Below are 13,512 nucleotides of genomic sequence, written 5' to 3'. Positions count from 1 at the left end.
GCTAGGCTTAAAAACTTAAACGCACCGTTTCAATCACTTTTTTTTTTTTTGATCGAGAATTTATTTTTATTGTTATTACAAGTTACCACTTTTAGAAAGCCCGAAACGCAACCAGTCCCGCGTGAATACACGACACATGATCAGGTCATGATCCAACACGTGTCTCTTTGTCTTTCAACTTCCACCGAACCGTCCGTACTGTCGATTACGCTTCAACAAAAGCCTTTTTTTGCACGCAAAAAAGAAAAAAAATATATAAAAGACAGACAAAGCAAGTGTAAAAGGACAATTCAATTGATCAACTCTCTTTAGATTGGCTCTTCAGTTGGTAAACTGAAAAAGGAGGTGAGACACGAATTTTCGTCTGTTTTATTTTTCTTTTTTTGTTTGGTTGATGAGAAAATGGAGGAAATTAAGGAACTCAAAAAGCTGACTGTTTGATTTGAATAATTCTCTTTTATCTTACAGTTTTCACTGAGTTTTTGGATTGGACTGATTCCATTCTCTTCTTTTTATTAATTTGGTCAAAAGAAGTTTGTGCTTATTGCCTTTTACGTCTTTGGATTTAGAATCGTTTTACTATTGTTGTAAATGATGATGATTCCAAAATTTGAAGCTTTTTACTTTCTCTTGTTTTTCTTATCAACCAAACAGTGATTTTTTTTTTTTTTTTTTATATTTCACTTTTGCAATGTTGCTTGAATTGGAGCTTTCTCCAAAGAATCTTTTTTTTTTTTTTTGGACTTGTTAGTTTTAATTTTAACTGTAAAAATACTTTGAATCCTCTAAAGCTTCATTTTAATTAGCCCCATGTGGCTCCAAATAATGATGATTTGAATGTTATGGTTTGTAATAAAAATATATTTTTTTAATTGTTTGTGTTGTTGAAGAGCTTGAGTTATAATACTTTAAGTTAAAAATGTCTCTATTTGCAGGATTGACAAAGGGGAGAACTAAGTTATAGATTGTATGAAAAAGAATTATGTTACTGGGGTTTTAGATTGAGGGTTTTAAGTGGAAATCATATATTTGATGAAATTTAAGTAGTTAGTGTACATAATGAGTGGGATCCAAACTGATTCTAATGCTTGTAATGATGGGGATGCCCTTAGTGGAACTACTGCAAGACAAGGTTGTAGTAAGAATTCTGATTATGTTGATCATGATATTGCTCAACTCACAAACCTTAGATCAGGACCCCATGAACTTTTGTCCCGGGGTGTGCCGGGCGGGAAGAAACTACCTGTTTCAACATTGAAAATGTTGGTTGGTCGAGAGGGTAATTATACGGGAAGAGGTCGATTCTCATTGGCTGATTGTTGTCATGTTTTAAGCCGGTATTTGCCTGTCAATGGTCCTTGGTGGGTGGATCGGATGCAAAGTCGAGCATATGTGTCTCAGTTTTCAGCTGATGGATCTCTTTTCGTTGCTGGATTCCAGGTATTGTTTCATTCCCTTGGGCTACAAATAAAATAGTCACTAGAATATTTGTTGGTTAACGGATTGTATGGCTTTGCCTAAAGTTAAGTGTTTATGATCTTATTCTTTGACTGATTTTGCTCTTTTCCATGAGGCAGCAAAACCACATTAGGATATATAATGTGGACAAGGGATGGAAAATTCAGAAGGACATCCTTGCAAAAAGCTTGAGATGGACGATTACTGATACCTCTCTTTCACCAGATCAACGTTTTCTTGTAAGTGTGTTATTGTTGTCTTTTAGTTAAACTTTTTAGTTACTGGTATTCTTTGATTATATTCCCCCCTTCCCTCTTTCTTTTGGTTTCATTTCGTTTAAAGTAATTGCTAATATTGCAGGTGTATTCTAGTTTATCCTCTATTGTACACATTGTGAATGTTGGATCTGCTGCAACAGAGTCAGTTGCAAACATCACAGTATGTTTACAAGTGCTACTAACTTCAAAATTTATACTTTATGGGCATATTGACTTGTTTAAGTGTTATTGCAAATGATTATGTTCAATGGTGCGAAAAGAATGAACTCTGCTTTGCCATCTTAGACATAACTAAATGCTCATGACATTTATAAACAACAGAAAATGCCATACTGCTTCCGGAAATGGATTATGCAATTATTACATTGGATGGTCTGAGAGACTTGCATATTTAATCCGCTTCAATTTTAGGAGCATCTTTAGGATTTAAAAGATATGGGGTTGGGGGACTATATATTGCTAATTGCTATGACAGAGTCCATTGTTTTATTACTTTTTCCAAAGGGTTAGCTGGAAATCATATTATTCATTATGTTAAATTAATACTATAGCTCTATTTTTATGCAGGAGATTCATGATGGTTTGGATTTTTCTCATGATGATTATGATGACGATGATGAGGATGAGGATGAATTAGGAATTTTCTCTGTGAAATTTTCTACTGATGGAAGAGAGCTTGTAGCTGCAAGTAGTGATAAGTCTATATATGTTTATGATCTTGAGGCAAAAAGACCTAGCCTCCGAATCCCAGCTCATAAGGTATGACAATTAATTGCCATGCCAATACATTGTTGAAGTTTATTTTGGTTAACTGCAGGGGGCATTCCAACTTCCTGTGATTGCCTTAGTACTTAGTATAAAATTTGGCTTCAATGAGATGAATATCAAACTTGAAGATGTTTAGAGATTCTAAAATCCTATTCCTAATTTCTCTCATAGTCTGATGTCAACACTGTGTGCTTTGCGGATGAAACTGGGCATCTCATATTTTCTGGCAGCGATGATCATCTATGTAAGGTAAATTTTATGGTTATACCCCATTGAAGATTTATGCATCTTGATGCCGATTTTCTTTGATTGTCTTATATATGCTAGTTTAGTGTTGGTTGAAATCAAAGTGGCTGTAGTCTCTTGCTGATCATCTTGTATAATAAAGAAAGTCCTTGCTTATTGGCTGAAACAGGTGTGGGACAGGCGTTGCTTTGTCACTAAAGGAAAAGCAGCTGGGGTCTTGATGGGGCATCTAGAGGGGATTACATTCATTGATAGCCATGGAGATGGCCGATATTTCATTTCAAATGGAAAAGATCAGACCACAAAACTCTGGGATATTCGAAAGATGTCCTCCAATGCCACATGGTAAATTTACACTTAACTCTCTTTTCTGCCTCATGCAATTTTTTCTTCAAACTCATGATAGTTACCTTTTGGTTGATTTGATATATAGGTTATATCAATGAAATATTGGTTTAATAATAATTATTCAATAATATCATCTTTGAACTTAGAATTATGCTGAAATCTATAATGGTCAAGGGCTCCAGTCTTTTTTGTCCATGCTTTCTGTGTTTCTTACCACTAATATTTATTTTTTTAAACAGCGCTCCAAGGTTAAGATTTTCTGACTGGGACTACAGATGGATGGATTACCCAACTCGTGCAAGAGCCCTGAAACATCTCCATGATCAGTCATTGGCAACATACAAAGGCCATTCGGTGTTGCGTACTTTGATTCGTTGTTACTTCTCTCCAGCATATAGGTAATCTCTTATAGCCTATAGGCAGGCATGCCATAGTTGTGTTGTTCTTCATTAAAAATGCTTGCTTGTCCAACTTTTTGAAGACTTGGGTTATACCTTTTCTGAAATCTTAGACTGAATCTGGCCAGCTGAAAACCTTTCCTGAAATCACATGGTTTGATCTTTTTTCTTTCATTATGACTGGGGCACTGGAGTTAGCTATAATCTCACTTTAACCTCTAGATTGCAGTTCAATGTTTCACTTTAAGTCAGCTTGATGCATGTGCCATACAAATTAAGTTTGCCTCACTTTTGAAACCTAGGCTTGTCGTTGGTATTATGTTGGCCTAGTAGAGGCCTTAAAGTGAGCTGGATTAACCGGCTGCTTATGCAAGTTCCAAACTGCTGCAAACACAGATTTTCTGGCCTTTGCTAGCCATATCGGGTAATGGGTAGTCATTCTGACCCCCTTCTCTCTTTTCAAGTTTTGCTAATTCTCCTAGCTTTTATTAACAAGACCTATTCAACTAGGTAGTCTGCTCATTAACTTGTCTTGTTCAGGACCTTGAGATCGTGCATTCAATTAGAAGGCTTTTACATATTTTCTAACTTTGAAATTCACATTTTGCAGCACTGGCCAGAAGTACATTTACACTGGCTCTAGTGATGGTTCTCTTTATATATATGATCTGGTAAGTATCCAATTTCACCATTTCTTTTTTTAACTAATTTATGTAAGATAATCCTTTTTTTCTTCTCCCCCCCTAAAAAGTTGATCAGTCGGACGAGGGTACAGATGAAATGATAAGCTGTATATCGAACATATACTATAGTTTATACTTTCTATCTTCTTCCTGTTCATACTCCGTAAAATTTTCCTGTGGGATTGGATCGCTTGCTTATATCATGGTGTTCCAAACATTTCAAAGTTGTCCCTTGCCATGGAACCTTCTACCTCAGCTCAGCTGGACACTATGTCGATTGCTGCTATTTTAAGCAAGTTGTAAATAGGCTATTCTTTGTAGGTGACCAGAGCTCTGGTAGCGCGTCGTCACCATCATAAAGCTCCGGTGAGAGATTGTAGTTGGCATCCATTCTATCCAATGATCATCACCTCCTCCTGGGATGGTGTCATTGCTAGATGGGAATTTCCTGGGAGCAACGAAGAACCCTCACGATGGGAGCCAATCAGGGAAGACCATGCTTTTGAAGATTGATTGCAATTGTTTCTACCAAATACAGGTTATATTTAACGCTCTTTCCTGCCTTCTGGGTAACTCAGTTTGTATAGGTAAAATTCGTAAAGATTTCTCTTGTTTAATTCAGGACATGGTAAATTTGTGTAAAACCTTCTTGTTTGACCACACAAATGTCTCTAGTTTCAGCTTCTTGCTTCCTCTATATTCATGTCTTTCTTGCTGATATTATTTCTTGGGGTTGCGAAATATTGAAGATTAATATACGAATGGATATCCCACATTATTAGAAATATATACAAGTGCGGCATATAAACCACAAAGATTCATGACAATTTTGAGCTTAAAATAACCAAAAAAAGAAAAAAAAACAATCATAATCATTAAAAGAAATTATCTTGTTCACATAATAAAATTTTTATTAAAATAATTTTAATAATTATTGAACTTTTAATAATAAATGAACTTTTGAGAATGCATGGTCAACCGAACAGAATTACATTAATTTTATTTTTAATCAAATTAAAATGATCCATTGGATCTGGGGATATTCCAAACTGACGTGGCATCATCTCCTGCATCGGCGGATTGTCTCCCACTGATTTTTTTTTCTTTCTTCTTTCGTTTACTGCTTCCTCCTTCAAGAGGAAATCTTCCACTTATCCGCCAACTCAAGATATTAAACAATTGATCAAATCAATGGCCTCATCAACATCTAGGCTCACATTCCGCATAGTAATAGCCGTCCTCCTCCTCCTGGTTCTCTTCTACGTTGGCCGTCCTCTTTACTGGAAAATCTCCGCCACCATCCACGACATCCGCCACAACAAACAAACTGTCCAACAAGGCAAAAAAACCCACATTTAAAATCCTCTTCTTTTTTCTAATACTTGCATTGGTTTCTGATGTTATGCCAAAAAAAATAAAAACCCAGTTTTAAAATAGCCTTCTTTTTCTCCTATTTTTATTTCAATTGCTGCTTTAATTTCTGATGTTGTGTAAAAAACCTACTTTTAAAAGAGCCTTCTTTTGGTGATTTAATCCATGCATTTGGTATCTGACATTGTTTCTTTGTTGGGTTTCTTTGTTTTTCAGGTATTTCACAGATTATGCATGAGGCCCAGAAATCTGTGGGGTGGTTTCATGATGAATCCGACTCTGGAGTCCGTGACGATCGCAGCAAACAGGCTTCAAGGAGATTGCTTTTCAAGGTTTTGTGATGGGATTTTTGTTTGATTCTTTCTTTTTCCACAGTTATTGATAAATTGTTATGTTTGTTAATGGTGTAGATCTGAGGTACTTCTTTGGTGATTAATAATTTTAGTTTGGTTTAGTTCAAGTTACTAGGATGTTTTTGTTCCTGTTATAGATTGAATGGTTCTTTTTTTTCCCTCTCTTTATTTTGTGTTTAGAGGAAGTGCAAGAGTTCTGATGTTGAATTAGTAGAGTTGTACTGTTTTGATGCATATGTTTCAAATATGGAACAATTATAATGGATTTCAGATTTCAGTGATGCTGTAATCAGAATTTTATAATGAGATAGGATTGTTCTAAGGTTTTGCATTTATCAGGTGTTTCTATTATGGCTTATTGTAATTGAATCGAATCTTTGTTCATTACTCTATGCAATGGAAATGTTTCCCATATCAATCAGATTCACATATTGATGAAATTATCTCTTCATTTAAGACTTAAATGTTCTTGAGAAATTCGATATCTTACATTTGGGTAATTGAGTCTCTCAGCATCAGATGAACTTTTGATCAAAACACTTCAAATTTTGAGGACTAGTCTATTTGATACTACCATTGACAACCATCTGTGTTTCACTCTTGTTCAATACAATATTTTTTTGAGCTTGATTCCAGTGAACGATCTTATACTCGGCAGAAGTTAGTTACAAGGATGTTGTTTCGTGTTTTGAGATAGTTTGAACCTTACTTTGCATTGTTGGATATCAGTTGCATCTTGGATGCAACAGATTTTGTACACTTAGGGAAACAATACCTCATCTAGCCCCCCCATTGCAAACATAGTGTTCTATTGACAGGATCATTTGCAACTTGTCCTAAGCCAGCTTTCTTTGGGAGAGTTCCTCCTGGCTGTGTCTCGCCGCTGTAAATTCTGCTGTTTCTTTCAGTCCATATAAAACATAAATATAGGCACTCCAAAGTAGGGGCGTAATCGTGACAAGTTGAGTTGATACGGCGAGAAGCTCAAGCTCGACTTGAAATCTACTGTTTAAAATTCAGTTCGAATTTGATTGAATTTTAATTTTTAAGTTCGAACTTTATTTGAAATAAAAATTGAATTATTTGAACTCATGTGATTAAGCTTATTTAATAAAATTAAGTTCGATTTTCATACTCAATGTTAAATTCAATTATGTGTTTGAATTTGAATTCAAGTTTGAATTGATATATAAAAATAAAATAATAATTTTTTAATTAAAATAATATAAATATATTAAATTTTAAAAGTATTAGGCTCATGAATTAATCAAATTAGATATTAAAATATTCGAATTTGATTCATTTAATAAGCTAAGTTGATTAAACTCGATTTGATAATAATTAAATTAAATTCAAGTTTCGTTTAAAGTGAATAGGAGTATCAAGCCAGCATTGAATTATAATTTATATCTTACTCCAAAGCAGCCTCATAATGACTGATATTAGAGCTAGGCCCTCAGCTTCTGCTTAGCCCATATAAATTAAGGCTCCATCTACGTTCCTGAGATCAAGCTAAACCCAAGTTTCTAATGTGGGCTTCGTATGATCAATTAGGTTAGGCTGACCAGTTGTCCACCCAAGCTAGGATTAGCCTCTTAACAACTTGTAGGAATCAATGAATCACCCTCCTGCCATTGCCTAGTCTGAAGCCAGGGCTGCATATTTGACTGCACACATTTATCAATCTTTATTGGCCTCCCATTTGACAATTTTCCTTGTTCAATCTATTCATTGAACCAAGTAAAAAAAATGTAGCTATAACCCTGTTGAACCAACATGTGGGACTTGCTTGAGCTTGAAATCAAATGAAAAAAATCATAAAATTAAACATTGACCACGTTTTTCTGATCTGATATCAAGAAGTAAAATGGAATAGAGGAAAGATTGGCTGAAGCCGCTATGTTTGATTTCACATCAACTGTATATTCTATTTGTCAAAGTCACATGCAGAATTATTGTAACTCAGGAATTTCGAACACCCTTTTCCAACATCCCTCCTTCGTTCCGGACCCGTCCTAGCCGCTGTTGATAGCCCACTTCCTTGAACAAAAACCTTTACTTTTTGTCTCCAAGCTGAAAAAAAAATGGAAGATCCTTCACAAATCCGACATGAGATGACATTTGACTCAACCCAATCTCTATGATTGGAACCTTACAAAGAAAAAAGCTCACAATTTCATGGTAAAAAGGACGTCCCAAGATCAATTTTTTTTATTGAAACTAAAGATTCGAACTTGCTTAACAGCAAATCATGCATCAATGTTGAATTAAATATTCGAACGTAAATTTTTATTTGTTTTGAATAAGATCGAAATATATAACTTAGTAAATAAACAAATAAATGCATGATTTCTTGCATTTGACCTTGTAGATTGCGTAAGATCCTTGATGGTGGTTTGACGTCTCAATCGGACGGTTTATTATACTTTTCTAAATATATCGATTGTAGTAAACTTAATCCCATCTTCTAACTGCACACGCTTTCTTGATCGTGCATTGAATTTTTGTTTATCAAGTCATCCAACTCTGAACTTTCAAATGGATCATTGAGTTGAAATTTATCTAAAGAATTAATTGCCATTGGGATTTGTTTTGCTTGGAGAATCTTCCTTACAAGAATCCCAAATGCTCACTACAAAAATGCACAGCTAATTGTAACTACTTTTCAAGTCCTTGGTTCACACTTTGTTTATAATCTTAAAAACTGTTAGGTGTATCAAAAACGAATTCATTAAATTAATAATTTTATCAGTTATTTTTAATATCACTTGTATTTTTAACTTTTCATGTCAATCAATTGTTGAAGTTAGAGATATTTTGCACATTAGAATTAGACAGATTGAAAGGGATTATATCAATCACAAGCATAAATATTTTGTACCTCCTTTGCTATAGACTTGCCAAACCCGTCAAAATTAACGAAGAATTTATGGTTTAATTAACTTAGCTAGCTTGTACAATTACTTTTTAAAAGTGATATTCAATAAATTTGAGGTTTAAATTTTAATATTTACAATTGCTTTTCTTATCTTCATGCTATGGCCTCCTTTGCATTAAAATAAAAATAATAGAGAGAATAACTACTATAAAAACCAATGTTGCAAATCATTAATTAGTCTAATCTTTGAGTTCCTATTGAAATTGAAAAGTCTTACCTAGAAGAAAAAAATGGCAATTTGGCTTAGGTGATCTTATCCTTACCTTTTCTTTGCAAAGCTACACTTTATTTATTTATTTATTTTTGTTGATTCTATGCTTTCCTTAGTGGGGAGAATGTAATTAAGTTAATACCACTAAATACAAGATTTAGTGATTTCTCATCATATCCATTCTCTTATGCTTCTTATTTTAAGTAGTCAATTGATACCAATCCCTAGCTAGGCTACCCCTTTAAAGGGCAGTTGCCTTCCTATGTATTTGGTAGCTTGCTTTGTTTAAAGGGCTTCTTATTTTAATTAGTCAATTAATACCGATCCCTAGATAGGCTACCCCTTTAAAAGGCAGTTTCCTTTGGATTTAAATTACTATATGCTATGTATTTGGTAGCTTGCTTTGTTTTTTGGTGATATATTTTCTTCCATTAGGTATGAAAAATTACCATAACAATGACTTCAGAAATTTTTTTCTTTTTGCGTGACAAAATTTGTTTCGAAACTCAAACCCTAATAACACAGCTGGATGAAGACTTTCATGAGAATCGTTTTTTTTTTAATTAATCTTTATATATTATAGATAAGAAACTCTATTTACTTAATTTCAAAGTCATAAATATGTACATGGACATTAAGATATTGATCATACAAACCAATTTGTGGGTAAATTTGTGTCTAAATGATCAGATGAACTAGATTGATCATACAATGTGAGAATGATTCCATCTTCTCAACTCTTTGTATTTCAGTGGTCCAAGGACTTCATATTGGTCAATAAAGATAAAGATTACCATTCATTGTTAATTTTGATTAGAGTAATAGAAATGATTTCGTCACTAATTGACTCCTAAACTTTACATATAGTAAAGATATAATAATTCGTGACGTTATTTTAGAAGAAACTCACACGGTCCTTTTGATAAATGATAACAAAACCAATCTTATTTTAAGATATAGATGATTACTCTCTATGACATTTTTAAATTTCATTAGTGATATTAAATAATTATATGTTTCTTTTTATAATCAAAATTACCAAACGTTGAATTTTGATTATCAAAATTAATAATTTAATATTCTATTAACTTATTACATGATTATTGACATAATTATTATATGTTTAATTAATTAATTAATTTTCAAATTTCATATATATAATCTAACAAAACATATATTAATCTTTTAACTATTCATGTCGGGTTTAAGAACTGGATAATTTTTACAAAGATATAGATATAGCTTTGTTAAGTAGGATTGCTTTCCTAGTGTTTGGTAGCAAGCATTTTAAAATTATAATCATGGACTTTGGTCCCCATAAACTCTATTACGTCTCCAAACACATCATAATTAAGGATAAAAAAGTGAGTTTTGACCAAAATAAACAAATAGGGATTGGTGGTAAAAGGAAAGCTCCTTTTATGCACAAAAAGCTTTAAAACAATTATTATCTCTAAAATCTTCTAATAAATCCCTTTTAACTTTGAAGTTCTACTTTATAAAAAAATATATATTTATAAGCATGCACCATTGTTGAAAAAGAATTTATGTGGGACTATGTCTCAACCCATAAAGCCAATTCTTATTCAATGGTTGGGAAACAAGATCTTTCCCTTAGTGGGATACCCTTTGCAAAGCTAATCAAATTAGAATAATATAATTACTACAATTTGTAGGATTTGGAAAATGTAATTGACATTCACTTTTGTTTTTATTTTTTTAACCCAACTACATATCCCACATTTGAATGTGAATTAAAGGAAATGATCACTAGGTAAAATTTAATCATGCTAATTTTGAATAAAATTAAATTACATATAAATAGGTTTTTTTTAATCAATTTTTAAAAAACAATTCAACTTAAAAAGTTGAAATAAATATTCGTATTCGAACATTTGATTCATAATACCTAATACATCATTGTCTGACTCAAAAAAAAATTGTTTCAGTTCTTCAACTCTCAATATAATAAGAAAATTAGGCTAAAAGGTAAAAATATTTTTAAATTATAATTCAATAATCATTTAAATTTTTAATATTTTATTATAATCAATCAAATTTTTAATCTTTTATTTTGACTCAATTAAACCCTTAAATGAAAGAAAATTTTAATCAATCAATCATGAACTAATGTCAATTGAAATTTAAAGGGATCTTAGAGAGAGAGAGGAGAGAAAATAAAAAAGAAACAGAAAAAAATTTGTTAAATTCAAATTGCAACTGGCCAACTAATTAATTAATTAAATTCCCATTTCATTTTTAAACATTTTTATCCTAATCTTTTTCTGCTGTACTTTGAAGATTCTCCCTTCCAATAAAGCACCAATCACTTAAATTTCTAATTTTCCTTTCATAAAATCCATTTGTGCTGTTGTATTATCACTAAACTAATTGATTTATTTATAATTAATTACAATTATTTTTTAAAAATTGATTATTAGATTAGACAAATGAAGAAGGGTCCATCCACGTGTGAATCCCACAAAGACAAACATACGTAGGAATGCACAAAGCTAGGAAAAACCGACTCAAATCTTTTCTTTTTTTTTTTTTTAAATTAAGATTTTGTTTGAAAAAAAAAAGATTTTGAGCTGTCAAATCAGATTGAAGTAAATGTAATAGATGAACCAATAGAATTTTCCAATTTCATGAAACTCCACGTACTGTTCAAGGTCAATGTGTCACATTCCTTGGATTGGGATTTTTAACCCAAATCGGCTTTTCCTTTTTTCTTGTCAGTCGTCTTTCCTCCTTGTCGACATGCCCTTGGCCAATAGTTTCTCTCCAAATCACACTGACATAAAGCTAGCCTCTGTTTCAATTACTTCACTAATTTAAGCTCAAATTTCAAGGTTTGAACTCATAAATTTAATCTTTTCATATGTAATACTAAATTTTAATACTCGAGCTTTGAAATCATGTAAATTTAAATTTGAATTTTATTTTAAATGAGTTTAATTTATTTAATTATATTATTTAATTAATTTTTTATATATATAAAAAAATTCAAAGGTTACACATTATAAATTTAATCAAATTTTAAATTCTTCGCATTTAAATTTTTTTAGATATGTATTTTAAGATCATGGGTTTTTATAAAATTTTGGAGTAGTATAAATAGATGTGTAATCCTGGACAATGAATTAAAAAATATAAAGAGAGAAATGATAAATTTTTTTTTTTTTTTTGCTAAGTGATAAGTTCAATAATGTTATCTATGTCTCAAAAAGGTTTGATTTTATGATAGCTAATTGGACGACACAATCAAGTGAATTAATATTCCATAAATCATTAATAAATACTTGATTCAATTAACAAATATCATCCTACTCAACATAAAAATTTTAAATTTTAATGATCATTTGTTAAAATAATTTTAAATGTATAATTTTAAATTATTGAATATGATTAATTTTATTTAATTTAAAGATCGAATAACTTATTTAATCTCGAATTTTTATTATATATATTCCATCAATCTGATCCCAAAGCCCTGATTTTAACTAGAAATTAATCCAAACAGTTGTAGCTTTTGTGTGAATTGTTGGTCTGGTTTTTTCATGTCAGCAATATCTTGATGTGGGTTCCACTCCAAGGCATTGATTTGTTTTATGATACTTCTTACCTTGAGTAAGGCAAGAAATCTCGCACCTGTCTCAAAAATGTTGAATGGTCAAAGTTCCTTACCACTGGCCAAACATGTCCAAATTCAACGTTTAAGAAAAAAATGGCAGAAGAAACTTACAAATGTAAAAAACTAAACGCAAATAACTAAGAATAAGACAATGTTATAGTTGGATTAATTGACGAAATGAAAAGAACACCCCAAGAAGTTAGAGTTTGCTTGTTCAATTAGGGAGTCCCAACAAATAATAGAATAATAAAATCATTGTTCAACACATTGATTAATTAAGTGTTTGTAGGTATCCGTTAATCTAATCCTAAACATGTTACTCCATTTTTTTTTTGTATAAAAAAATTATAACTTGAAAATAAAAAAAAAATTATAAATGCTAAGACTTAAATCATAGATTTATTGAATATTACATTTAAAAATAATTGTATGAACTAATTAAATTACATATTCGTTCACATTTATCCTTCTTTAATTTTAGTTTTTTTTTTCATACAATTTTGTATTCATTAAAGATTTTATTATGGAAAACCATGTGGGAGTTGGGATTCAAGTTGTTTCAAGCTGGATTAGAAGAATTAATACCTGTTTACACCGTAGACTTTTGTTTTTTTTTCCCCAACACAATACCTTTCCTTTTGGGTTGCAGTAACTATTCATTTAATGATTTTAATTTTGGTCAGTCAACAGATATCATTCAATGATTAATTTTCTAAATGAGTTTTTTTTTTTACAAAATAAGCAACAACTTAAAAATTAAAAAAATATATATAAGTACTGAAATTTGAATGATTTTAATAATTATATAATCGATAATTTTCACTGT

At 31.5% G+C, this 13,512-nt stretch overlaps 2 protein-coding genes across 11 annotated transcripts; both read left to right on the top strand.

Moving 5' to 3' along the window:
• Positions 1-287: 287 nt before the first annotated feature.
• Positions 288-4,876, top strand: LOC111306795 (LEC14B homolog). Of its 10 annotated transcripts, none has more exons than XM_022904725.2 (10): positions 288-345; positions 1,196-1,440; positions 1,578-1,697; positions 1,819-1,896; positions 2,304-2,495; positions 2,676-2,753; positions 2,920-3,095; positions 3,338-3,496; positions 4,107-4,167; positions 4,501-4,876. In XM_022904725.2, the coding sequence occupies exons 2-10, from the start codon at positions 1,261-1,263 to the stop codon at positions 4,690-4,692; spliced, it is 1,236 nt and encodes a 411-aa protein (XP_022760460.2). In that variant the 5' UTR covers positions 288-345; positions 1,196-1,260; the 3' UTR covers positions 4,693-4,876. The 10 variants fall into 10 exon arrangements, with proteins under 10 accessions (XP_022760460.2, XP_089607705.1, XP_089607704.1 ...); XM_089751579.1 differs by having other exon boundaries at positions 4,487-4,876; XM_089751578.1 differs by having other exon boundaries at positions 4,248-4,876.
• Positions 4,877-5,246: 370 nt separating this feature from the next.
• LOC111306796 (uncharacterized) lies at positions 5,247-6,057 on the top strand. Its single transcript, XM_022904726.2, has 2 exons — positions 5,247-5,518; positions 5,767-6,057. The coding sequence occupies exons 1-2, from the start codon at positions 5,371-5,373 to the stop codon at positions 5,889-5,891; spliced, it is 273 nt and encodes a 90-aa protein (XP_022760461.1). The 5' UTR covers positions 5,247-5,370; the 3' UTR covers positions 5,892-6,057.
• The last annotated feature ends 7,455 nt before the right edge of the window (positions 6,058-13,512 follow it).

This window comes from Durio zibethinus, chromosome 22 (assembly GCF_047325235.1).
Source record: "Durio zibethinus cultivar Kanyao isolate XHJ-2024 chromosome 22, ASM4732523v1, whole genome shotgun sequence".
Classification (NCBI taxonomy): domain Eukaryota; kingdom Viridiplantae; phylum Streptophyta; class Magnoliopsida; order Malvales; family Malvaceae; genus Durio; species Durio zibethinus.
The sequence above is the reverse complement of the archived record's forward strand: the minus strand, read 5'-3'. Positions and strand labels throughout refer to the sequence as shown.